Source organism: Malaclemys terrapin, chromosome 6 (genome assembly GCF_027887155.1).
Source record: "Malaclemys terrapin pileata isolate rMalTer1 chromosome 6, rMalTer1.hap1, whole genome shotgun sequence".
In the NCBI taxonomy this organism is placed as follows: Eukaryota; Metazoa; Chordata; order Testudines; family Emydidae; genus Malaclemys; species Malaclemys terrapin.
Genome location: NC_071510.1, coordinates 52,240,640 through 52,265,240, shown reverse-complemented (window position 1 = coordinate 52,265,240; position 24,601 = coordinate 52,240,640). Strand labels below are relative to the sequence as shown.

The following is a 24,601-nucleotide window of genomic DNA, read 5'->3' as shown; positions in this document are numbered from 1 at the left end:
TAAGATTAACACTGATTAGCCCCCTTTCTGTGAGGAGTCCTGGAGAGCCTGACAAGAGAACTTTTTTCTTTTTAAATTTCTTTCTCAAGGTTTATCAAAGTTCAGTAAAGTTTTAATAAATTAAACCTCTGCTCATACTCCTAATTGCCACACCTTGCTCTACCCACTGATTGCCCGTGACATTTTATTTCTGCATTTTAAATTTAAGATTGCAATGTAACAATTCTGAGTAGTAGTTTCACTTTTGCATTCCATCAGCCATAGAACTCATTTTGAAACAGTGAAAATCTCCTTAGTACTTCAATTTGTGAAAGACAAAATAGATCTGTATATATAGGTATCCTCATCCCTTAGTACTGTTTGTTTAAATTCGCCACGAAAGGCAAAATAAAGTTTAAATATGATTCTTTTAATCGTGATTGAGAGACAGTTTGTGTGACACTGTTTTATATGTTCTCTTTAACCCTCAATTGTATTCTCCAACTAAACTGTTGCAAAAGATGTTACTAGGATATAGTAATTAAGTGTATGGTTCTCCCTTAGTAAGGCTCTTGTTAAGTTGGTAGTGGGGGCAGGATGAGGATATAGTCTGTCTCATTTGGAGCTGCATTACCCAGCTGCTCAATTAGAACAGCACTGGGAAATTATGTAAGAGCAAAAATTTAGGTTTTTTTTTTTTTTTAAACATTCATCTTGAACTGCATTCTTCAGTCTTGTTTAAGAGGATAACCTAGTGGGGCCCCAGTAATCTGGGAGGTCTAGACAGACAAATGCAGCACTATATGTAATACGGTTTGCTACTCACACAATACCACATTAAGGGCTTGATGCTGTGGAAGTGCAGAGCACTACCTGTGAGGTGCTGAGTGTCTAAATCCCCTTAAGCATGTGACGTTTAGGGTGCTCGGCACCTCACAGGATCAGGCCTAGGTACTTTCACGTGAGATCATGATTATATAATTATCTGATTGGTAGCTGTAAGGATAATCAATACCCTTCATATTTAAACCAATAATTAACAAAAAGAACAACTTACTCTCCTTGTTTAAATTACTTCTTAAACAGGGTTTCAAAGGACATTAAGAGAACTCTGAGGAGTATATCATTATTGCTAGCTAGAATGTTGATGTCTCTTTTGCCACCTGGTTAATTGCATTTTTTCCATTTTACACAGCAGCTTTGTGCCTCGCCCTACATAATAACCAAACCACAGTAAAAGTCATTTGTTTATATTTGCATATAAAATTCCAGCTTTTTGACAAATAGCCATCACTTTTATTTTCTTTCTTTCTTTTTTGGTAACCTAATTTTAAAAATTAGATAATTAAAATGCCACAACATTCAGTTGTTTCAAGATATAAAAATTATTTCTAAAGGGAAAAGGAGGGAAAAATTCTCTTCACATGGAGAGGAAGCAGACAAAAAGGCTTCTTGGCACTGTTATATAGAACTATAAAGACTGAGGTGAATTTAGCATGTACTATATAGGAGCTATTGTGTGTGCTTAACTTTACTTGTTCTAAGAAAAAATATTTGAGAAGTGCTATAAAAGAATGATGCTCATTGTAGTGTAACTTACACTTTGAGGTTCAGTTGTTTAGTGGGTTTTGTTTGCAGACAAAAATAAAAGTTTCAAATAGCATACATGACCAAAATCCTATTTATTAACAGCGTGGGGGGGGGGGAGGATTTTCACAAGCTTTGCAACCCAGAACAGAATTTCAGACGAACACAAGCATTTCCAAGCTTTGTGGATTGTTCCCAGGGCTTCAACTGACCGCAGCTCTTCAAACTGCAAAGAGCTGGAAGAGCATTCTGGGTATTAGAATGCAAATAAGACTATGAGTTGCAGAAGAATTTCCCTATATGTGTGGGTTTAGATTTAACCAGGGTTTGAAAATTGAACCACTGTAACAACAGGAACTTAATATATTCAGTTCTGGACCTGTGCCAAAAAAAGCTCTGTTAGACTGAGGGACTAGTGACACTCTATGGCCTGATACTTCATGAGCTTCCACGGATACAGATGAATATGTTGTACCATTGGTAGGGAAAAGGAAAACCCAACAATACAGTTCCACAGGGTATTTATTTCTAGTTCTAGTAGGTAATGATACATCAGGCCTTGTAATATTGTCACTGATTATCAGCTAGCTTTTCCCATTTCAGTTCTAACAGAGTCTTAGTAGTTAGTATCACCTGAGTTGCAAGAGCTAGAAACCAATGCCTTGCTTCACCTCTGAGCAACTTGGAATCCCAGCTTCTAAACACCATACAGCATTAAGCTTTAATTGTAGATGTTTGCTGTACTATCACAGAGCTAAACAAGAGTCGGAAGTTGCACACCTAACATAAATTAACCATATTCTGGTTGCAAAACCTAAGTTTTGTGACAGTATTGGATATGAAGAATTCTAGAAATCAAGTGGGATGCCTCCTGGGATTAGAGTTTTGAGAACCAACTGAAGGTGGAATTTTCAAAATTTCTCTGTGCTGGCCTAATTCTGTTCACATTGAAGTCAATGGGAGTTTTACTATTGACTCCAAGGGGAGCAGAGTTAGGCCTGTGCAGTGAACTTTTGAAAATCCCGATCTAAAAGATCTGAGTGTGCCGTGAGTGTACTTGGAATTGACTTTTAAAAAACTTCTCCATTGAAGTGCCTTGTCTTCTGGTATTTTTAAAATTTTAATCCAGTGAAATTTTACTGTCTTTATATTACACAGCCTAAGTACTTGAGTCATTCTGTTAATTCTTCCATTTGCATCCGTGTATGAAATAATGCTAGAACAAATATTTCTTCAGATCAGCAACAATGACAATTCTGGGGAATGCATATAGACAACTCTGCAGTGAAGGCTTATGAACTAATTTCTTTTATTTCTTTGTTTTGGGGGCAGCCAGCTGTCATGGAAACTTGCTGTTTCTTGACTAGCTGGTAGTTGATCCACATTCACCTGGCTGTCCAGTATCAGAGGGGTTGCTTATTGTCGGTGGTGTTGGCAGTGGATTGAGGGAAGGGAGGTAGAATACAGTTTCCATTTTATCCTAATTCTGGGGTTGCTAAATGTAGGCCTGGTCTACACTAAAAAGTTAGGTTGACCCAGCTATGTTGCTCAGGGATGTGAAAATCCACACCTTTGAGAAATGTAGTTAAGCCCACCTAACCCATAGTGAGGACCGTGCTAGGGCGACAGAAGAATTCTTCCATTAACCTAGCTACTACCTCTCTGGGAGGTGGCTTACAGCTGTGCCACTGTAGCGTTTCAAGTGTAATCAAGCCCAATGTCATGTACAGATGCTGTCAATTATGTTGGTAGCTTCTTCAAATCAAGAATATAGAAATTAGTATTATTACCAGGGGTGCAAGTAGGGCGGTACTCTCCAGTACACGGTACTGGGGAGGGGGGTTGCGTTCTACTCCTCAAAGGAGCAGAAGGGGCTAGGGAGGGGTGGGGGGGGACAGAAGGTGTTTAAAGAGTGTTTTTGATTCTGTTTCTCCCCATTGGCCTGATTATCCATGACATCCATACTGCATCCACATGAAGTCCAAATCATTAGAAGAATGCCTCTGCTTGCACTGATCAGAGGATGTTTGGATTCTGATGTCAGTCCAGTTCTGCAGCCTGATGGGAATCGGGTGTTGTCTCCAGTGTACCTAGAATTCTTCTTTGCAGCCAAACTAGTCTAACGTGCATTTTGTGAACTGGAACTGGAGCAGCAAAACAATGAAAACAAATGCCCCATTTTCCAGCTTTGTGAGTGAGAGAACTATAAGTGAAGATTATAATGCTGGACACTGACAGCCTTAAACCAGCCAGCTGCCTCAGGAATCTGGCAAGAACTTTGCTGAAAATATGTTCCTCATCTTAGCAACAGAGCTAAGACTTATTACGCATCAGTCAACCTTTATTTGAATGAAACTCCTTCTGATCTGACAGCTCAGGCATTGTCAGTTTCATCCAGAACAATTTACAAACTTGGAACCTAATCCTGTAAACCCTTAATCATTTGATCAATCCCATTGAAGACAATGGAACTATTTGCATGACTATGGACCGCTTTTGTGGACTGGTAGGAGTTTCAAGATCTGTTCCTTTAAAGGAAGTTGAATCCCCCATTGAAATGCAATGTTTGGGTACAATCCCTCATAGGCGCTGACTTCCCCTCTGCCCGGTGGGTGCTTGACCCCCACCCCTGCCCCACCTCTTCCTGCCCTGCATCGCCCTCACCACACCTCTATTCCACCCCTTCCCCCAAGTCCCCGCCCCACCCTGCCTTTTCCTACCCCATCCCAACCCCTCCCTTCCCACCCCCATTCCACCCCCTTCCCCCAAGTCCATGCCCCTGCCCTGCATTTTCTCCTCCTCCTCCCCCTCCCCTGAGCATGTAGCCTCCCCACTCCTCCCCCTCCCTCCCGGAAATTCTTAAGCACTGCCAAACAGCTGTTAAGTGGCAGGCGGGAAGCACTGGGAGGAGGAGGAGCGGGGACGTGGCGCACTTGGGAGGGGAGAAGGAGAGAGGAGCTTGGCTGCCAGTGGGTGCAGAGCACCTGCTAATTTTTCCCCGTGGGTGCTCCAGCCACGGAGCACCCACGGAGTCAGCACCTATGAATAGCATAATGCAGTTTCGGATACAGTTCTACTTAAAATTTGTCTTTTAATAAGCCATACATATGCTGAAATGGCTCCTCACCCAACTCCCATATTCCATATAAACAGACTGAAATACTACATATTTGGGGTGAAAGTGAGTAGTTAAGCATGTTGATCTTTGTATATACAAAGGGCGGTGTCAGAGGGGACAGGGAGAGCATGGGGGCCCTGGGTTGGGGTGGGGAGGAGTCACATAGCAGGTCACGTGCCCCCCTTGTGTCCCTCCCATGAGTGCAGTACCACCAAGAAATGATTTGTACTTGCACCACTACTTGTTACTAGAGTTTCTGTTCCTTAGAATGACATTCCTGTACATGAACACAAATATCTAATTACCTTTATTGGAGACAAATTTCATGACATCTAAGTTTCCTGCAAAATTGGAATGCATAAATTTAGACTGTCAGTTCATCAGGATAGAATCTTTCTTTGTACTGCGTCTAGCCCAATGAGTCCCAAACTTATTTCAGACCTCTAGGTAATGCAGTAGTTTAAATAGTAATGTACAGCAGTTTGTGTATTGGATTTCCATAAATGGATTAAACCATTTATATAGTTACTATTTACATTTTTTTAAAATAATTGTTTAATTTTATAATTTTGTAATCATTTAATTTTCCATTTCTTTACAAAATAAAGATAAGACAGATTGTGCATGGAATGACCACAGTAAAATCACCAGGGAGTTACTTGGGGGGCAGGGAATGGAGACTTCAGGTTAAAGGTTAAACAAAAAAAACCCCAATCTATAATTTAGCAAAAGAATGGCAGGAATTTAATGTGTCAGTTGTTCCACACTAGGAGTTTGTGTTTTAAGAAGACAGTCCCACATTTCACATGTGTTTTCCCATTATGAATGGAACTGTATATGGAGCATCAGGGTAGAGGGGAGGGAAAGAAAAGTATTTATGTTGACAGAATTTGTGCCTTATCAGCTTCAGTTTATTGGTAAAGTTTTTTTCAGAATTAGAAAAGGGTGACTTGGATAGCAAGGTCCCCATCTGCATTACAAAAACAACCTCAGGGCAACCAGTTACAAATGATTAAAATTTGCACTACAGGACCTTAACTGGTTGTTACTGGGCCTAATCTGAGTGAGCTTGGAACAAATCATTGCTTTTATTGAATATTGCTTTTATTTTATTTTATTTTATTTTATTTTTAAAGCAGGTGGGAGGAGATGTCAACAGGTAGATTTCCCTCTGAAGTTTTGTCCTTTTCTCCTTTGATTCTGATCAGAACTTGCTTTTATTTATTTATTTGTTTTGCTTAAGGGGTTTGAAAGGGAGAATGGGCAGCCAAAAGGAAAAAGATGGCTAGTGTAACATTCTCCGAGCCAGGACACTATTCCTAAATGTAGATTCTGATTACATTATCTGTAACTTTATTACAAGAAGTCATGGAATGTTTGTATTACTTGAGACTCTGCCTAACACAATTTTTAGTGGTGTCTCTATAGAAACAAAAATGTGATTGAAATAAGTGTGCATCTTTTGGGTCCATATATGATTCATGGTTTAAATATTTGTTAGGGCCTGTCGGGTATATATTCTGAAATCTGTCAGCTTAAAAAGACCTATTTTCTTTCTTGCTGACGTAACACACTTTTCTCTTTCAGGTAATTGCCTTTAGAATAAGGACCAAGAGACCATTTATACATGCTTCTTCGGTGCTTGGACTAACACATTCGGAGAGAAGACTCTTTTACATCTTTGTCACAAACTTGATTATCCCACGACTTAACTGTCATTGGAAAAAGCTCACAACAGGAAAAAAAACCTTTCCCACTTTCGGTCCATTACACAGTAGTTGAGCTAAGGAACTTTCTACGTGGAGGCTCTATAGCAGAGATTTGGAATTTTGCTGCTTGCTCTCATCCTCTGTGTTCACACTTCAGACTGTAAACAATGAGTGAGTTCTGGTTGTGTTTCAACTGCTGTATTGCAGAACAGCCTCAGCCTGTAAGTATGAATCTCTGCATTGTTTCTGTATGTAATCAAGTATATTGTTCTTTTTTTTTTTTTATTCGTACTATGGACTAAGCTCAGTGAAAATGAAAAAATCTAGCATATCTGTTTAGCTGTGCTGTATGAATAATCATATCTATTTCAGGCTGACGTGGATATTTTGATTTGCAAAGATACTAAGGAAGATGGGGGTAAAGGGAGCAACACATCAAATGGCCCTAATGTAGGTCCCAAAAATGGATGGAAAATTGGAAATATAAAAATCCAACTTCAGCTTGTTTTGTTGCTGTTTTAGGCTAAGTTGAAGATGGGGTTGGGTGAGGTTCAGGGAAGGGAATATTTATATTTAGAAATCAAGTGTGAATTCCAATCCTGACCCCATTGAAATCAACAGCAAAACTCCCATTTTTCTGCCATTGACTTCAGTTGTAAGGTCAGGATTTCACCCAGTGTTTAGTTGTCACTCTTTAGGATTTTTTGAGGAAATCTTGAGAGAATGTGTATTACAATCAGTTAACTTGATTTTGCACCACAATCATTTGAGTTTTGCTGAAAAGAGGAATGGATGTGATAATGGCTAAGTAAAGCATGAAGGAATACAAGACAGAAGCACTTCAAAGCGTCATGCCCGGAAGACAAAATAAACTATCTAAATGCTGGTACAGTAGAGAAGTGATTTTCCCCCTCCCTCCCCCCCCATATTGAGACTCAAGAAATAGATTTAGGGCCTCTGCTACCAGGTACTGGATCCAGTACTGTTGTGCTTCTGGGAGAAAGCCTACCTATCATGCAGGTAAAGTAGGCCAGGAATTTGATTACCAGCAGTTCTGGAGATGTCTTCACAACTACACCTGGGAAGATCAATCCTGTTGAGCAGTGCAGCCAGATCAGTCCGAGTAGTGGGGTACAGAAAGGAGAGTTCTTTATTCCAGCCAATATGTGGGAGACAGTACAGTGAACATGGGAGAGTATGTTTGAATTAGAAGTAACAATAGAATCACAAAGTGGTGCAGCTCACAGCAACACAGATAATTTGGTTTTGTATTGACTTAAGGAAAGTCAAAGCCACTGAAAAGCGTAATGCCTACTTGCTTTTCTGAGACTGTCAGGAATAGTTATTGCAAAAAGATTGAAAGCAAAAAGAATCCTGAAGTAGTAATGGAAGTATCAGTAAACCTAACAGTTTAAACCTCCTTGGTGCACAGTATAAATGTAACTTGCTGTCATTTTTAATGAAACAGGGTTGTGGGAGGAGTTCATACTCAGATACCAACATGGGGAGTTAAAATTCCTCTAATGTGGAATGAATACCTTGCAGTCTTTCAAGACTTGCTGTGTCAGTATCCTAATGACTTACATAGTTTGACGACAAAATGTTTTAATAGGTTTAATGTGAGTTGTAATGGCATTCTGGAATTAAGAGAATGAATACACCCTTAGGCTATATAGTACAATTCCATGTAGTTTGCAGACTCCTAGCATTTTTTTTAATTTTATAAATAACAGTAGAAACCAAAAATATGTTCCACTTGTTTTTAGGAGCTGTAGATAGCTGCTTTTCTAAACCCTGATTATAATTTTATGCTACAATAAAGTTATTGCATGGGAGCGCAAAATGAAATGTGTTACAGCTAACATAATACATTAGTACTACAGTTCTTAATCCCCAATAAAGTGTGGAGGTTATAGTTCAAAGCCGAACAGGGGCTGCAAGCCTTCACCCACTCCTGTCTCTATTGTGGATTTGCTCAGTAACTTGTGCTCCTTCTTCCTTCCTCTCGCCCCCAAGATACAAGTAGCACCCTGTAAAGCATTTCATTTGTTCCTGAAGTGCTGCATTTCAAGGGTTTTAGGACTTGGCTGGCACACATGAGTACAATAAGAGTTGTTGCAAAGGATTTTGCGTGTGACTGAGAAGTAGTTTGTGTGACTGCATGTGAACTGTTAGTATTGTTGTAGTTAGTAACAGACCTAGAACTCTTAGATTCCATTTCTGTCTGTGTTCCTCTTCTGTCTAACTGGGACTGAAATTTCAAGTTGCAGAATGTAAGTAAATTGTTAACATTATACAAAAAAATTTATCAAATCTAAATCAATCCCTTTTCCATTCTGGGCAAATAGATAGAATGACTTCTCTAACCTTCTTAAAAATAATTTCTTCAGAAACTGGGAATGATTCTCAATGCATATAAAACTACTTTGTCTCACTAGAGCCCAACACACATTAAGAGCCTGAATATGTCACCCTTACTAATGGTTGAGTAGTAACTCATTCTGCAAGCAGCCCTCATGGAATCAATGGAAGTACTTGCAGAGTGAAGGTACTGTTCAATGTAAGGATGGCAGAACTAGGCCCCAGGATGTGCTGCTCCTGCAGCAGAGCCTCCTGTGGGATGGGTTTCAGCAACTGAGTCACTTCGTTGGCTTCAGTCTGCGCCTGCTGCTGGCTCCCATCACTCCCCATGCTGGGTTCTGGGGCCAGTGGGGCACCATCCCAGCTGACCAGCGCAGTGCCCAGAACCCAGTCAAACTCCTCCTAAACTGAGCACAGTGTCAGCAAGGTGCCTGACATGTGGTTCTGCTTCCTGATTTTCCTGTACTCACTCTTAAGATGCTTAATCAGATCTCTGCACTGGTCACCAGTCTGGTATATTTGAAGCGTTGCCAGCTTCTTGTTTATTTGCTGGTATGCCTGGTCATTCCTGGTACTTTGATGGAAGTCCACTGTTCTGCTGGCCTCACACCAGAGGATCACCAAAATCTGGCTGTGCTCCAGTGACTGTGAAGCAGTGTGCTGCAAAGGCTTGTCATGTTAAGTCTCCATTGCAAACACAAGGCTGCTGATGGTGTGTTTGCATTTCGGTGGTCAGAAGACAATGGAAGAGTTAGCGCTGATTCACTGAGCTGCTGCAGTATACCAAGGAGGGATGCTTTTCTTTTCATTGGCCTCGATTTGCGGATTCTTGGGATAGAGAGGACAAAGGTAGTTGGCCCATGGGATTGTGGGATACTTTTGTTGGACTCCCAGGGCCTCAATTGGCATCTTCGCTGCAAAGCAATAGGGCTTGAATCCTGGTTTGGATCCTCAGTACCCACAAGGTTCTACAACTCTAGGGCCAAGCCTGAGTCTGAGAGATTTGTGTATAGATAGAAGAGGGGTTTGGGCTCAAGCCCTAGTCTGAGTCTGGGCTTATGTTGCAGTGTAGATATACCCTTAGTGATCAACTCACTGTGAAGTTCCCCTGTACCATGAGACAGCTGGAATACATCAGTTGCGCTGCCCTCAACCATTGTGTCGAATGTAGGGCTAAATTCTAATCTAATATGTATAACTCTGAGTTAGCACAGTAGCGTTTTTGTATTTTGAATTATGTTTTAATGCACATGCTATTCGGTGGTAGTTAAAATTTGGTTCTTAGAAATTGACTACGGGTAGGGGAACAAGTTCCCTTGGCTTCTGAATTGCAGTGATCTAACATGCAAGAGATTTTTCTGGCCACGTGCCCTATTGTTGGTATATTTACACATTAAGACTATTGCTGATTAGGCACGCTGGCTTCAGACTTACTGTAAAATAATATTTTTGGTAGATTTGGAGTAATGCATTTCATATTTATTTGATTATTTTATAAAATAGTAAAATTATAGAAGACTGATCTTTGTATATTAAAATGAATCATTCTTAGTTGCTTGCTGACTGAACCCTCTGCCCATGAGAATAAATGAATTGCAGAATATTTTTTCATGTATCCTGTGTATTAATGTGTAATGCAGTCGCACATTTATACATCTAATTACACCAGCATCATCTAGTACAAGGACTCTGAGTAATAAATCAAAGCCTCAAAAAAGATCAATTGCTTATGATGATGTATCCAGCTTCAGGCAGCACCTTATCATTCTAATCCAAAAGATTTCACGCTGCAGTTACTGTTCAGCCTGCATAATATTTTTTAAAAGAATCCTGCAAATGAACAGATATGGAATATGCTAGATTTAGCATAAAAGATATCCGCATTTAATGATTTGTTCCTTCCAAAGTAGGAAATATGTAAGCATTGTCCCCATTACTCAGGCTAAGCCACAACTTTCATGTTCTTGTCCCAATCTTGTCTCTATTTTATGTCTTCTACTGTGCCAACCACCACACCTTGAACCCATTCCCTAACTTGTTCCACTGTTCCTTTAAGTCCATCACTAAAACATGTTTCTTCCAAAAGGCTTGTAAAGATTAATCCTCCCACAGAGAAGCGTTGACAAAAATTGATGTTGTGAAATAAAAATCGTGGAAGCAAAATAGACACATACTTCACTTTGTTCAGTTATGTTGCTTATATTCCATTCCATGCTTGGAATGTATCATGTCTCTTAAATATGAAGTCCTTTCATCATGAATTCTGTGCTTCCTTCTTTGTCTATAAAACATCTAGGAAATTTTGGATGTCACATAAATACTAACAGCATAGTTTTTGAGATTTTTAGCTCCATCACGGGAAAGATACGAAAGGTATAGAAAGTGTGTGCATGTGTTCCAGCATATCTAGGCTTGCCCTTTCAGTGATGAGTTTTCCTCTGCCCTCCAGCTCCAGGAGGCAGGATGAGACTGCTGTTCACAAGAAAGTTTGACTCCCACTTCTGGGAAAACCCCAGGTTATTCTTCCAGCCTGCTTCAACAGGTGGTCTCCAGGCTTCCTCCTGTCCGGGATTACAGCATTAAAAAAACCTTTAAATTAGGGCTGTCAATTAATCACAGTTAATCCACGTGATTAACTCAAAAAATGAATTGCGATTAAAAAAATGAATCACACTGTTAAACAATAGAATACCAATTTGAAATTTATTAAATATTTTTTGATGTTTTTCTATATTTTCAATAGTGATTTCAGTTACAACACAGAATAAAGTGCACAGTGCTCACTTTATATTATTATTTTTTATTACAAATATATGCACTCTAAAAATGATAAACAAAAGAAATAGCAGTTTTCAGTTCACCTCATAGAAGTATTGAAGTGCAATCTCTATCATGAAAGTATAACTTAAAAATGCAGATTTTTTTGTTTGGTTACATAACTGCACTCAAAACCAAAACAATGTAAAACTTTAGCGCCTACAAGGCCACTCAGTCCTACTTCGTATTCTACCAATCACTAAGTCAAACAAGTTTGTTTACGTTGACAGGAGGTACTGCTGCCTGCTTCTTATTTACAATGTCACCTGAAAGTGAGAACAGGAATTTGCATGGCACTTTTGTAGCTATCATTGCAAGGTATTTACGTGCCAGATATACTAAACATTCTTATGCCCCTTCATGCTTCGGCCACCATTCCAGAGGATGTGCTTCCCTGCTGATGATGCTCGTTTTAAAAAAATGCATAAATTAAATTTGCAACTGTACTTCTTGGGGGGAGAATTGTATGTCTCCTGCTCTGTTTTACCCACATTCTGTATATATTTCATATTATAGCAGTCTCGGATGATGACCCAGCACATTTTTGTTTTAAGAACACTTTAACAGCAGATTTGACAAAACACAAAGAAGGTGAGATTTCTAAAGATAGCTACAGCATTTGATCAAAGGTTTAAGAATCTGAAGTGCCACCCAAAATCTGTGAGGGACGAGGTGTGGAGAATGCTTTCAGAAGTCTTAAAAGAGCAACACTCTGATGCGGAAACTACAGCACCCAAACCACCAAAAAAGAAAATCAACATTCTGCTGGTGGCATCTGACTCAGATGATGAAAATGAATATGCGTTGGTCTGCACTGCTTTGGAGCGTTATCAAGCAGAACCCATCATCAGCATGGAAGCATGTCCTCTGGAATGGTGGTTGAACCATGAAAGGACATATGAATCTTTAACGCATCTGGCACGTAAATATCTTGCAACGCCAGCTACAACAGTGCCATGCAAACACCTGTTTTCACTTTCAGGTGACATTGTAAACAAGAAGCGGGCAGCATTATCTCCTGCAAATTGTAACCAACCTTGTTTGAGTGATTGGCTGACCAAGAAGTAGGTCTGAGTGGACTTGTAGGCTCTAAAGTTTTAAAATTTTTTATTTTTGAATGCAGTTTTTTGTACATAATCTACATTTGTAAGTTCAACTTTCATAACAAAGAGATTGCACTACAGTACTTGTATGATATGAATTGAAAAATAATTTTTTTACAGGGCAAATATTTGTAATCTAAAATAAATATAAAGTGAGGACTGTACACTTTGTATTCTGTGTTGTAATTGAAATTAATATATTTGAAAATAAAATAAATGGTATTCTATTGTTGTTTAACAGCACGATTAATTGCGATTAATTTTTTAAATCCCTTGACAGCCCTACTTTAAATAATTAATTTTGCCTGAAAAGCTTTCCTTTTAGGCCTTCTACCACTTTTTAGGTTTTTCAGGGGTGCCTAGCACGAAAAAATGCCTCTATTCTCCATCCTTTTCTCCCTAGTTTTGGGCCCCAAGATGGCAGTAAAGCCCTCTGAAGTGAAGAAGAAAGCCAAAAGATGCAAAGTACATGTGTATTCTAACTTCTTTAGAGACAATTCTAACTTTGTAGCAAAGTCTTTATATAGTACAAGAAATAGTCCTGCCTTTATCTAATCTTTTTAACATCACCCGTCTATAATTCTGTTTCATTCTGTAGTATACTCCAGAGCACTATATTAACAATATTGTGAATTGCAGAAAAAAACGCTAGAGCCCCTTTAAAGCACTGACACTGCTAGCTGTTTAGAAGTCTAACTGAAATAGAACCTTCAGCTTATAACCCATCTCTTTCTGTCCATGATGGATATTAAATGGATACACTGTACTGCAGGCTAGATAAAAATTGATATTTTTTTAAATTTAAAAGAATCAGATTTTTCTGTTTAAATGTTTTCTTTTTTAAAATAAACACATTTAAATTTAAGTTTGAAATTGACAACTTATGTTAGATTATATAAATTTAGACTTTATCATTTAAATAAAAAATATACTAAACAGTACATGTTTGCTGCCGAGTTTTAAAGAAAGTCAGACCATTGAACTGGTGGAAATCACTGGCTAAGCACCTGGAACCAAAGTTTAAAAAAGTACTAAACCAGCTTTTGATAGCAGTAGCCTCTTTTGCAGGCACAGAGAGCATATTTTCTTCATTTTGGTTTATTCAACTAATTAAGTTAAATGACTAGTTCATTCAAAGTTAAGAAACAAAGTTGGGATTTGAAAAAGCAAGAAAATTTGTTTTCCTCTTCCAATCTATGAATACAAAAAACGTGTGTGAGAGGATGAGATCTACTGGGTTCTAAAATCTTGAAACAGTCAATTCAGTTCACTAGGTACAGATAATGTTCTTTGTTTATTAAACCAGTTTTAAATCTAAAACATATTTTTGATAAACTTTTTGATGAACTTCTTTCTTATGTATTCAACACACTTAAGCTTGCTTTATTTAACGAATAACATTTAAAAATGCTGTTTTGTGCATTTTCAATTTGAATTTCCATTGAAAGAGCTTGACACAAATCACAAGTAAAAGGTTAATCATATAGTAAAAAATGCATCACTCACCATTTTCTAAAATAAGAATGGAAAAATTAAGACTGAATAAATATTAAGCTGTAAAATTGCATTTATAAAGTGTATAGTTATAATGTATGCACCTGGTTAGCAAAAAGAAGCATCATATCTAGTATAAAGGCTGTATATATTTGCAAATCAACATGTTTTAATGATTACCAACTAATGAGAATCAAACTTTCTTTAGGAAAATAATTAAAAAGTACAGATTCAAAACAAGATTAAAATCAATGAGATAAATCAAGGTTTCCTGCTTGCTAATTTAAATAATGATTAAAATAAGTCATTTAAATCAATCTGATCTGATTGCTAGTGTATTAGGTAAACAGTGCTACACAAAGTGTGATAGAAACTATGATTATGGCCACCAGAAGGGACCCACTGCTGACAAACGCTTTCAGTGGCCAGTTGTATTTCTAATGGTTAAGGCTGAAAAATATTTTGTCATTTGTGGGTTTCTTCTCCCTATTTGTACAAAAAGCACCTATCCCCTTGGGCACATAATTAACATAATTAAGGCTGCGAGTTTGTCACGGAGGTTACGGATTCTGTGACTTTCCGTGACCTCCGTGACTTCTGCAGCAGCCGGTGCGCCTGGCTCTGGGGCAGCTCATGCAGCTCCTGCGCCAGGCGCACCGGCTGCTGCTCGGACAGTCTCGGGCCTCCATGGCTCCCCACCCCCAGCAGCAGAATTTGGGTGTGGACGGGGGCAGGGGGCTGGGGCAGAGGACGGGGTGAGGTGGGCTCTGGGCAGTGCTTACATGGGGGGCTCCCCGGAAGCAACAACATCCCCCTCACTCAGCTGCTACATAGACGGCACCGCCCCTGCAGCTCCCATTGGCTGGACCGCCTAGCAGCTGAGTGAGGGGGATGTCGCCATTTCCTGGGAGCCGTCCAGCTAAGCACCGCCCAGAGCCCGCCTCACCCCGTCCCGTGCCCCAGACCCCTGCCCCCTTCCATGCCCAAACTGCTGCTTCTCAGGGAGGAGGAAGGGGAGGCGTGGAACAGGTAGGAAGCCTGCCGGTCCCGCCAACCCTCCCTCCCCCAAGTTTTAGTCCTGGGTATTTTTAGTAAAAGTCATGGACAGGTCACGGGCCATGAATTTTTGTTTACTGCCCATGACCTGTCTGTGACTTTTACTTAAAATACCCATGACTAAAACATAGCCTTAAACATAATTAATATATACAACCATACAATAGAATTAATTAGCAAAACCAGCATAAACCAACCCCAGCCCCCATAGCAAATAAAATAAAATTTTGATAGTTCAGGGTATTTCTAAAATTAGTGAGCCAGATTCTGCACTAGCACTAGGATAAGCAAGTGCAAGTTCTTACCCAATGTGGCCAAAACACAAACATTCAGTGCCCTTTAATCATTGAAACTTTTATGACCTACAATATAGTATACATTTCAGTGTTGAAATATACAAGCTAGAACCTTCAGTTGGCACAGTAACTCAGACATATTTAGCTTTTGTATACTTATCAAGCCATCAAGCTCAGATGTTTCAGAGGTTTCTGTATTATATAGCTCATTAATGGCCTGTCAAATAAGTTTGATAAAGGCATCCTTTATTAGAAGGGACAGTTTGCCAGTTTATTGCAGGTTTCTACTGGTCCTGACTTTGTTTGCCACTTCTACATATTGCATTAACAGTTAATAGGCTGCTTTATTTATTTGTTTAAATGACCTATCTTGTGTCTTACTATCTCTGGTGCAGTGTCAAAATATTAAGGTAAATAATATTCTGCATATTTATGTAAATGCGGGGAAATCATTGGATATTTCTCTTGTACCTGTTTGTGAATAAAATGGTGATCTCTGAAGATCAATTAAAGACAGTGGTACTAACATTGTACATTTTTATTGGGTTATTAGTGAAATAGGTGTTAAAACCAGATATCTTGAAAAAATGTGGAAGAATTATGCCCAGTCTTCTGTTGGAGGAATGAAATGTATGTATGTATGTAAGTGTGTATGTGTGTGTAAATAATGTATAAAGTAATGTATAATTCTACAATTGACAGCACACTGAAAAAGGGTTTGGCATTTTTTTTTTTGTTAGATTAATTTAAGGGCTTGCTAGGAGGAGCACAGGTTATTTGCCTAAAACTCTGTTTGAAAGAGAAACAGATTTGAAGCTTCAGCTAATCAGGGCACCATTTAAAAAAGAATTCTCAAATGTTTTCTGATCTCTTGTAGTCAGTTATGGTCAGTAATGCTCTGTCACGGAGAATGTATTTCCAGAACTAATGCCTAGTGTCGGTCACAAAGAGACGCAGTTGCTTTCAGAAAAGCTGAATTGGACCAGCAAGAGCTGGTAGCTCCACAAAGTATTTGGGGATGAAGTGAACCACATTTGAAACAAGTTTTGTATGAAAGCTCTATCTTAGTTTAAAATATTATATAGGATAAGCTCCAAATTTTGATTTTTGCCTTAGTGTTTAACAGTAAAATATAGAAGTTTCCTCCTCTTTCCTTGGTGTTTCACAAGCACCTAGCTTGCCAGTCTGTCTTTCATGTAAGAACGAGGATAGATTAACAACCCCAAGATGTCAGTATGTACCATTAGGAGCATTTATACTTGCCACTTCCTCTGAATCTGCTGTTCCTTACACACATTTCTCCTTGCAGAAGGTTTTTGTCAGGATCACCAATGTAGTTAATAACATATCAACAGTTTCACATTCTGTAGAAGAATGTGTCATGTAAATGGACAGAGACTGTGGAAAGAAATTAGAGCTGTTGCCATGTGGCTTAATTTTCCATGCTAAAACCTTGTTCTGTGTGTAACATAGTAAAACTAATATCCTTTAACTGTTGCTGTCCTATGCCTTATTTTTAGTGTCTAAATTCTGTGCTGGCTCAGATTTTTTTTTTTTTTAACAAACTGATGCTGATATAATTCTTTTCTTAATAAGAATGCTGTGCATATTTTGTGGATCTATTATGTCCTGTGTAAAAAAAAGTGCAGGCCCAATTTTCAGATTTAAGAGCCTAGATAGCTTTCGGTGCCTAAAACAAATATTTAAGGGCCTGTCCTTAGGCATCCAAGTTTGTCTTGATCAAGGGTTGGAGGTTTTTTGTTTTGTTCTCTCTCTCTCTCTCTCTCTCCCCCCAAACTTGTGAACCTGCAATTCCCTTCTTGATTCCTACTCCCATATGCTGGACAGTATAACCATTGCATGAAATTCTAGTTCCTATTAAACTATTTTGTTATTGGCCAGCTCCCTAATTTTTAAGTCACTTCTCCAAAACTGGAGAATCTGATAGGCAGTCTTTTAAAATTATTTTCTCCTCCATCTCCCAGGCAACACTTTTTTTGTGTTTGCGTGATTATACTAAAATACTAGCTTTGCTATTCTTGAGTCACCTCCTCTCACCCCCTAAGAGAGGAACAGCAGGGCTTAGTTTGTGCAGAAAGACTGTCATTGTGAACCACGTGCTAGTACAGATTCAGAGAGTTAAGTGGTTTTTTTGTGTGTTTTTCAAACATGTTCAGCTGTATCCGTAACTCTTCACTTAGTTAAGTAAAATAAAAAAGATGTAGTATGTACAGCAATTCCCTGATGCAAGGGTCATTTCTCTGGGCTGTATACACTTCGGATGCCATAACTGATGGCATTACATATAGCCTATGCACAGAAGGAAAGAAGTCATCTGATGCAACTCTTATTGACTTAATAAAAAATTATTTCAGTGCGGCTAGTCATAGAGCAAAGTACTACTCAACATGAGTAAGAATGGGAAAGTCTATCCCAAAAATAGGAAAAAACAATTCAGAGGAAATCTTAGCTTTTTAGGATTAATAAAGATAATTAATAAAGATGAGAAGTGAATAATACTTTGTCCCCTTATTTAAAGTTTTAAGTTACTTTAGTTTTGTTGATATTGGAATTGTGAACATGTTTTTACAGTCCCTTTCAAACCTTAATTAATGCCTCAGAAAATGCTGTAAATTGATAGCAAACTACCTTATGAGTATTCAGCAGATTTAGGCTATTTGTGATTATTTTTAGCCTTGCTGCTGTGGTATGTATATAGGGTGACCAGATGTTCCGATTTTATAGGGACACTCCTGATATTCTGGACTTTGTCATATATAGGCGCCTCTTTACCCCCCATCCTGTCCTGATTTTTCACACTTGCTATCTGGTCACCCTATATGTATACTGAATTCCACAAACTTTTTTTAATGCAGTATTAACCACTTTCTGCAGCATTCTCTTGACCTGTGATGGTTTGAGGCTGCTACTAGGGGTCTTAGTTCAGAAAGATTTTCAAAAGTTTTAATCCATCCTTTTCGTTTTACAGTATCATAAAATAATAACAGGCCCATATTCAGAAATGTATTTTTGGTACTAGGCAATTCCCAGACTCCAGAAGCTCTTGAAATTACTCAAGTTTATATACAGGGCTAAATTGTGGCTTTGCTACAAGGCCACGTATGGGGCAGCACATAGCTCTGTTGTCCCAGGAGCAGAGCAGGAAGCAGTTTGGGCTTTAAAGTCTCAATCTACCTCCTGATTTCCCCCTATTTGGGGAGGGAGGACAGTACCCTTTACCAGAATGGCATGGCATATCCTGTTGGTGATCCAGCACAAATGTGCTGGCTGGCCTGTTGAGATAGGGACGCCGAGCTAATGCTCTGCCCATCCTCTACCCCTTTTCAACTCATACATAGGGAGAATGTAATAGTCCCTCAGAGGCTCTCTCCACTCTGTGCTGCTATCCATACTGTTGAACAACAGGAACACCTTACTCCCCTGGGTGGGCATGTGCTATGTCCCAGAGCTTTTAGTGTCAGCATTAAAAACTCAGTAACATTGTCTGAATCGTTTTATTAATCTACTAACTAATCTCAAACCTGGAAAACCACTTTCTCGTGTACCCTGTGTGTGGCTGAACTAGAGTAGTATAGTAATGAAATTTATATTGCACTTACATACCTTTTAGTACCTTTCCTACAATGATATCAAATTGTTTAATTGGGTGAAATCCTGGCCCCATTGAAGTCTATGGGAGTTTAGTCATTAAGTTCAGTTAGGCCAGGATTTAACCCAAGAAGTCCTACAACAACCTTGTGAGGTAGGCCAGCATTATTATTCCCATTTTACAGATGGATAAATTGAGGCAGGTTACTGTTATCTGACTTGACCAGCTTCCAATACCCTAGTGTAAAGAAAAGCAGAAACAGAAGTGGGTTGGGTGGCATTCAGGAAAAACTAATGGATAGAGAAAAAAGGAATGGAAAGATTAGGGGAACATAAGACAGTAATGGTGTTAAGTGGTATCAAAGTTTGTACATTTGTTAGGCAGGATGAGTGGAAGAACAGACGTTTAGAAATGTTCTTCATAAAACATCATATTTTAGAATTTTAAAGAGAAAATGGATAAATTTTAATTTTGAATCTCTACCTGATTATGTATTTTGCATGCAACTCTTTTTTTACCTTGTGTTATCAGGACATAAATACTACAAAGTTCAGTGTACTACATTGGAACCAAAGTAATGTGGCAATGTAGTATATTGTATAAAGTTTGAAATTGTACTGTGATCGCTTATAAATTTGAGTCGTTGTATATGACTGACAAAACTTCCCTGAGGGAAGATGGAATTCCCAAGCCAAATTTAAATCAAGTGATCTTCTTGAGAGCACTTCTGTAAAATTAATCTCGACAAGTATATTTCATCTAGCCCTTTGTTTCGAACAAATCTTTTTTTTAAATGTGTTGTACCCCACTTCTGCTGAACTAAAGTAATATGTCTGTTAAAATGATGATTGAATGATAAACCCATGTTAAGGTGGGGCACTGAATCCCTCTAGGCATATATCCTTAACAAATCTGATAGAATATCCTACATACCTGGATTGCTTGTACTGTATACTTTACATATATACTGGATAGCTTATCTGTGGTAAAAGTTGGTCATTGCAGTATTTGTAAAGGGGGGGATTGCCAACCAGAGAGTATGCATGCTGATCTTTAGCACAGCAGGCCATAGGGAGCTTAATTGGTCTCCTGTTCTCCAGGGAAAAATATTAAATACCTACTTATTTTGCTCTATACTATGTAAAATGGGAGTCAAGCTTTGAGCAACATGAAATGTCAGTTGAATTTGTAATGTAAAGAAAGCAAGGCTTGAATAACACAGTAGCTAATTTTATTCACTGTAGCTTTCTGTCCTTGTAGAATAAGGAAAAGGGATTGATATGGGGGGGTGATATGGAGAAGAAGGGGTGAGAGAGAGAGGTGCTTATCTTTATACATCTTCATCAGTTTTGATTACTGATATTAAAATCTATGTGAACTTCATTTAATCCCTGTATTCTGCTAATACCCAATTTTCAAATTGACATATCCAGAGTGGTTCAGATCTGTGAACCTTACTACTTCACCCATGGTAGGCCGCCATCAGAACTGGCTATGAGGAGGAAGAAAAAAGCAGCTAAACTGGCCATACCAGAAGTGTCGTGAGGAGGCAGCAGCCCTTCTGCCTATTTGGTTCAATTAGGTATTTGAAAAAGTGATTTGGCTGAAGCTGACTATTGGAGATTAGGCTGGTCTTTGGCTGGATGCCTATTCAACACTGAATTCTTTTACAGCACTATGCCCCAACTAAGCAAAGTATTTAAGCACATGCTTCAATCTCATTGAAGTCAACAAGACTTGAGAACATGCTTAAAGGCATGCATGTGCTCAAGTACTTTGCTGAGTCTGGGTCCTGATTGGTATGAGTGAGAATCTTGCATGGTTTAGCTGCTTTTTATTCCTTTGTGGAACTATGATTTGAGTTAGATGAGGGCATGAGAATGAAGGAAATAGGAACATCATAGTAACATCATAAAGTATATTATATACCAGTAAAGGGAAATCACCTTGTGTCTGTGTATAGAGAAGAGATTGTGTGGTCTGGTTAATGTAGAAGGGCTGAAAGTCTTGGGTTCTGCTGCTGGCTCTTGCACTTACTTCCATGTTAAAGTTGTTTTGTGCCTCGGTTTCCCAACCTGTAAAACTGGTATATCTTTTGTGATATATTATTTAAAGTTGAATCTTTCAAAGACCTAAGCAGATGCTTAATTTTAAGCATCTGAGTAGTCCCATCAAGGTCAGTGCTTTGTGATCACCAGATGAAAGGTGCTATAGCAATGGAAAGTATACAGAACTTTGGAATGTAGGAGCTGGGTGTGTGTGCAGGGCCGGCTCCAGGCACCAGCCTACCAAGCATGTGCTTGGGGCGGCACCTGGAGGCGGGCGGCGCTCCGGCCTGCCGGGGCGAGCGGGGCCGTGGCTGGGCTAGCCGCCCTCCCCCCAGCGCTCCGGCTGGTCGGGGAGAGTGGGGCCCCAGCAGGGCTCGTCGCTCTCGCTCCGGCCGCCGGGGAGGGAGGGGCCGCCCTCCCCCGGCGCTCCGGCCGGTCGGGGAGAGCAGGACCCCGGCAGGGCTCGCTGCCCTCCGCCCGGCGCTCCGGCTGGTCGGGGAGAGCGGGGCTGCGGCCGGGCTCGGCGCCCTCCCCTGCCGCGCTCCGGGGGAAATCGGGGGGGGGGGGGGGCAGCGGGAAGCTTTTTTGCCTGGGGCGGCAAAAAAGCCAGAGCCGCCCCCGGGGGTGGGTGGGTGTGTGTGTGTGTGTGTGTATAATTATATGTATAATATAGTATGCGTGCAGCCAGTTTTTTAAGTCTACATATCTGTTAATTTACAGATGAAACCTATTAATAATTTTAAGATAAACTTTATTAAATGAAGCTAGTAATTGAAATCCAAATGATCATGTCTAAGAAAAAAGTGACTGAAAGCTTTTGTCACTTTTTAAAAAGCACATTTAAAATGTTTTCCAAAGGAAACAAACCCATCCACAATAACAGATTAATATAATATAAAACAATATAAAAGGTTCGCCTAATGTGGATGAAATATTAAGTATATTAAGTTATTGCAGTTTTTTCAATGATAGCTGTATGTCACAAATATAAAGGTTTCCAATTGTGTGGTAAAGAATACTATATTGGCATGTGATTCCCATGGGGCAACAGACCTCTTGAGGTACAAAGTCACCATTATACAGTTAACCAATACGTCATGCATTATTGTCATATGGTTTATGTCCTTAACTGTTTACTTTTAACACTTAGCCATTTCTACCAATTTATAAAACTATCTGATTGACTGAAGTACTTCTTTTCGCCTTAGCCTGATTCCCCAGCTTATATAACGAAAATTAATCATGTGCTTTTGATAACATTTCCGTAATATTTTATAAACTGGAAGATGACTGGAATTTAATTGCACAGTCAAGAGGAAGAGAGAAGTGATTAGATGAACAGGGGACTTTGGTTTGGTTTTTGGGTGTGTTATAACTTTCTGAGTAATGGTAAAGAAACAAAAAAAATTCTCCCTTTTAAGTGAAGCTTACTCTGGAAGGTGACTCTAAAAATGGTAGCCTGTTGTCTGTCAATGAAGTCCATGGCATATCATAAATAAAAATATTTTCCCCCCAACTGCCAGCCCTGCAAACTTGGTTGAGGCTCTGACCGTCAAGCTGGGTCCTTTTCACGTGTCATCATAGTAAAGTTTCTGTAGGCCAGATTACTTCCTCCGTGACACATAGGGAACCCATTGCTCTCAGCTAATTGGAATTTAGTAAACAATTTGTTCATGCTCAAGAAGGAACAGAATCCAGTTTAGAATCTTACCTATATTGGCACTGCAGAGCTAATGGGAGTACAAAGCAGTACAAAAAATATTATTTTTGCCCCAAACTCAACAGATATGATGCTGAAAACACGACGGCAAAACTGCTGAGTAAGAATTATTTTAACTAAGACGTTAAAATTGGTTAAAATTTACAAAACCTGTCACACTCAGACATACAAATAAATTAAGATTTAACATTCATCAGGGTTTCAAGAGTTTAAGGGACACAAACAAAATAAAACTTACTGCAGTGTTGTGAACCCAGATAGCATTATGATAGTGCAGGTGTTTCTCAAACAGTGGTCTGGAGATCATCTGTGATCCACAGAGCTCTTCCTGGGGCTCTGCAGAATGAAACCTTTGGAAAACCAAGCAGTGAGGGATTGGAATTGGGAGTAGGGGGACCATAAACATGCGTTGTGGAAGTACTTTTGTATAAATGGTCCACAGAATGGAGACGTTGGCAGACCCAGTATGCTAGTGCAGGGGTTTTCAACCTGTGGTCTGCGGACTGTTGAGGGTCCATAGACTCTGAAATTTCCAAAGGGGTCTGCACCTCCATTTGAAATTTTTTAGGGGTCCACGAATGAAAAAGGATTGAAAATCACTGTGCTAGTGCATAAGAGATAGAAAGTGAAAAAGCTTTTTTCCCACAGCTACAGAAACCCCTAATGGGGAAAATATAAGTGCTCCCTTTTTGAGCTTTAAAGCCTTCTTATTGTCTCAACAGAAATCCTTACTTGAGGTTTGTATGTGCTCAGATAGGATTTTGGTACAATTAGCAATTAGTTGCAATTAACTTTTAGAGCTTTAAGAACAGTAGTGGGGAACTTGCTGACCAGAATGGCAAGATGGTTAGCAAGATCCCATGGTTATTTCTGAAGTTGTAAATGATTCTATTTTTACTCAGAAAATCCAGCTGGAGTGTAAAGTGTACATTGTTTTAGTAAAAATAAGTTTTTTAAGCTTCTGAAAAGCCTGATCAATTTCCTTCCTCTCAGGGGGAACTGAACATAGCTGTTGCAAGTGATTTAGGGCGAGAGAAACTGGGGGAATTGCCAGATGTTTAAAGTGACAGCACTTCTAAATGTCACTCTGTATCCTTTTATATTTATATAGTGACTTCATCCCAAAAAATCACAAACTTATATATTAGCCATCATTCCAGTGTGAGAAATGGATGGTATCTGGGGAAGTTTTTAAAAAGTTGTCAGATGAGTAATAGCAACTGTAAATATTTTTTGTTTGGGGGTGTTAGGGAAGGAATAGCGAGGGCTGGAACAGGACTGGTGGACAGTTGAACAGGAGCAAAATTGGTGTCCAGTGGACAGGACTCATATGCTGTTTGCTGCAGATGTGCCAGTCAGCTACAGGAGGAGCTATAGTCTTGTTCAGTGGATTCGAATGCCAGCTGACAGGTGTGGGAATGAGGCACTGGAGACCTGATTCTGTGAAGCTGACCACAACCTTCTGATGTTTGAAGCTGTTTGACGTGTCATTTTTGAACATCTGGAATAAAAATTTAAATAAGTCATGACCATTTTCACCGCGGTGGTGATATAGTACCACTAATTCCACTTTAGGTAATTATATTCCTTTAACCAAAATGGATACATCATTGTTCTTCACTTCTTGTCATATCCTGTCACGTAGTGCTATTTCACTAACAGCTGCGATGCAGCTGCCTTTGGGGTGGAACACTGCAGCTATT

At 39.3% G+C, this 24,601-nt stretch overlaps 1 protein-coding gene across 2 annotated transcripts in view; it reads left to right on the top strand.

Annotated features, from left to right (window-relative positions):
• CDC42SE2 (CDC42 small effector 2) overlaps positions 1 to 24,601 on the top strand; it is a 129,759-nt gene that overhangs the window by 79,727 nt on the left and 25,431 nt on the right. For both annotated transcript variants that reach the window (XM_054031782.1, XM_054031783.1), the window contains one exon: positions 6,272 to 6,614. In XM_054031782.1, coding sequence (XP_053887757.1) covers positions 6,561 to 6,614 — 54 coding nt within the window. In that variant the 5' untranslated portion in view covers positions 6,272 to 6,560. The remainder of the gene's footprint in view (positions 1 to 6,271; positions 6,615 to 24,601) is intronic.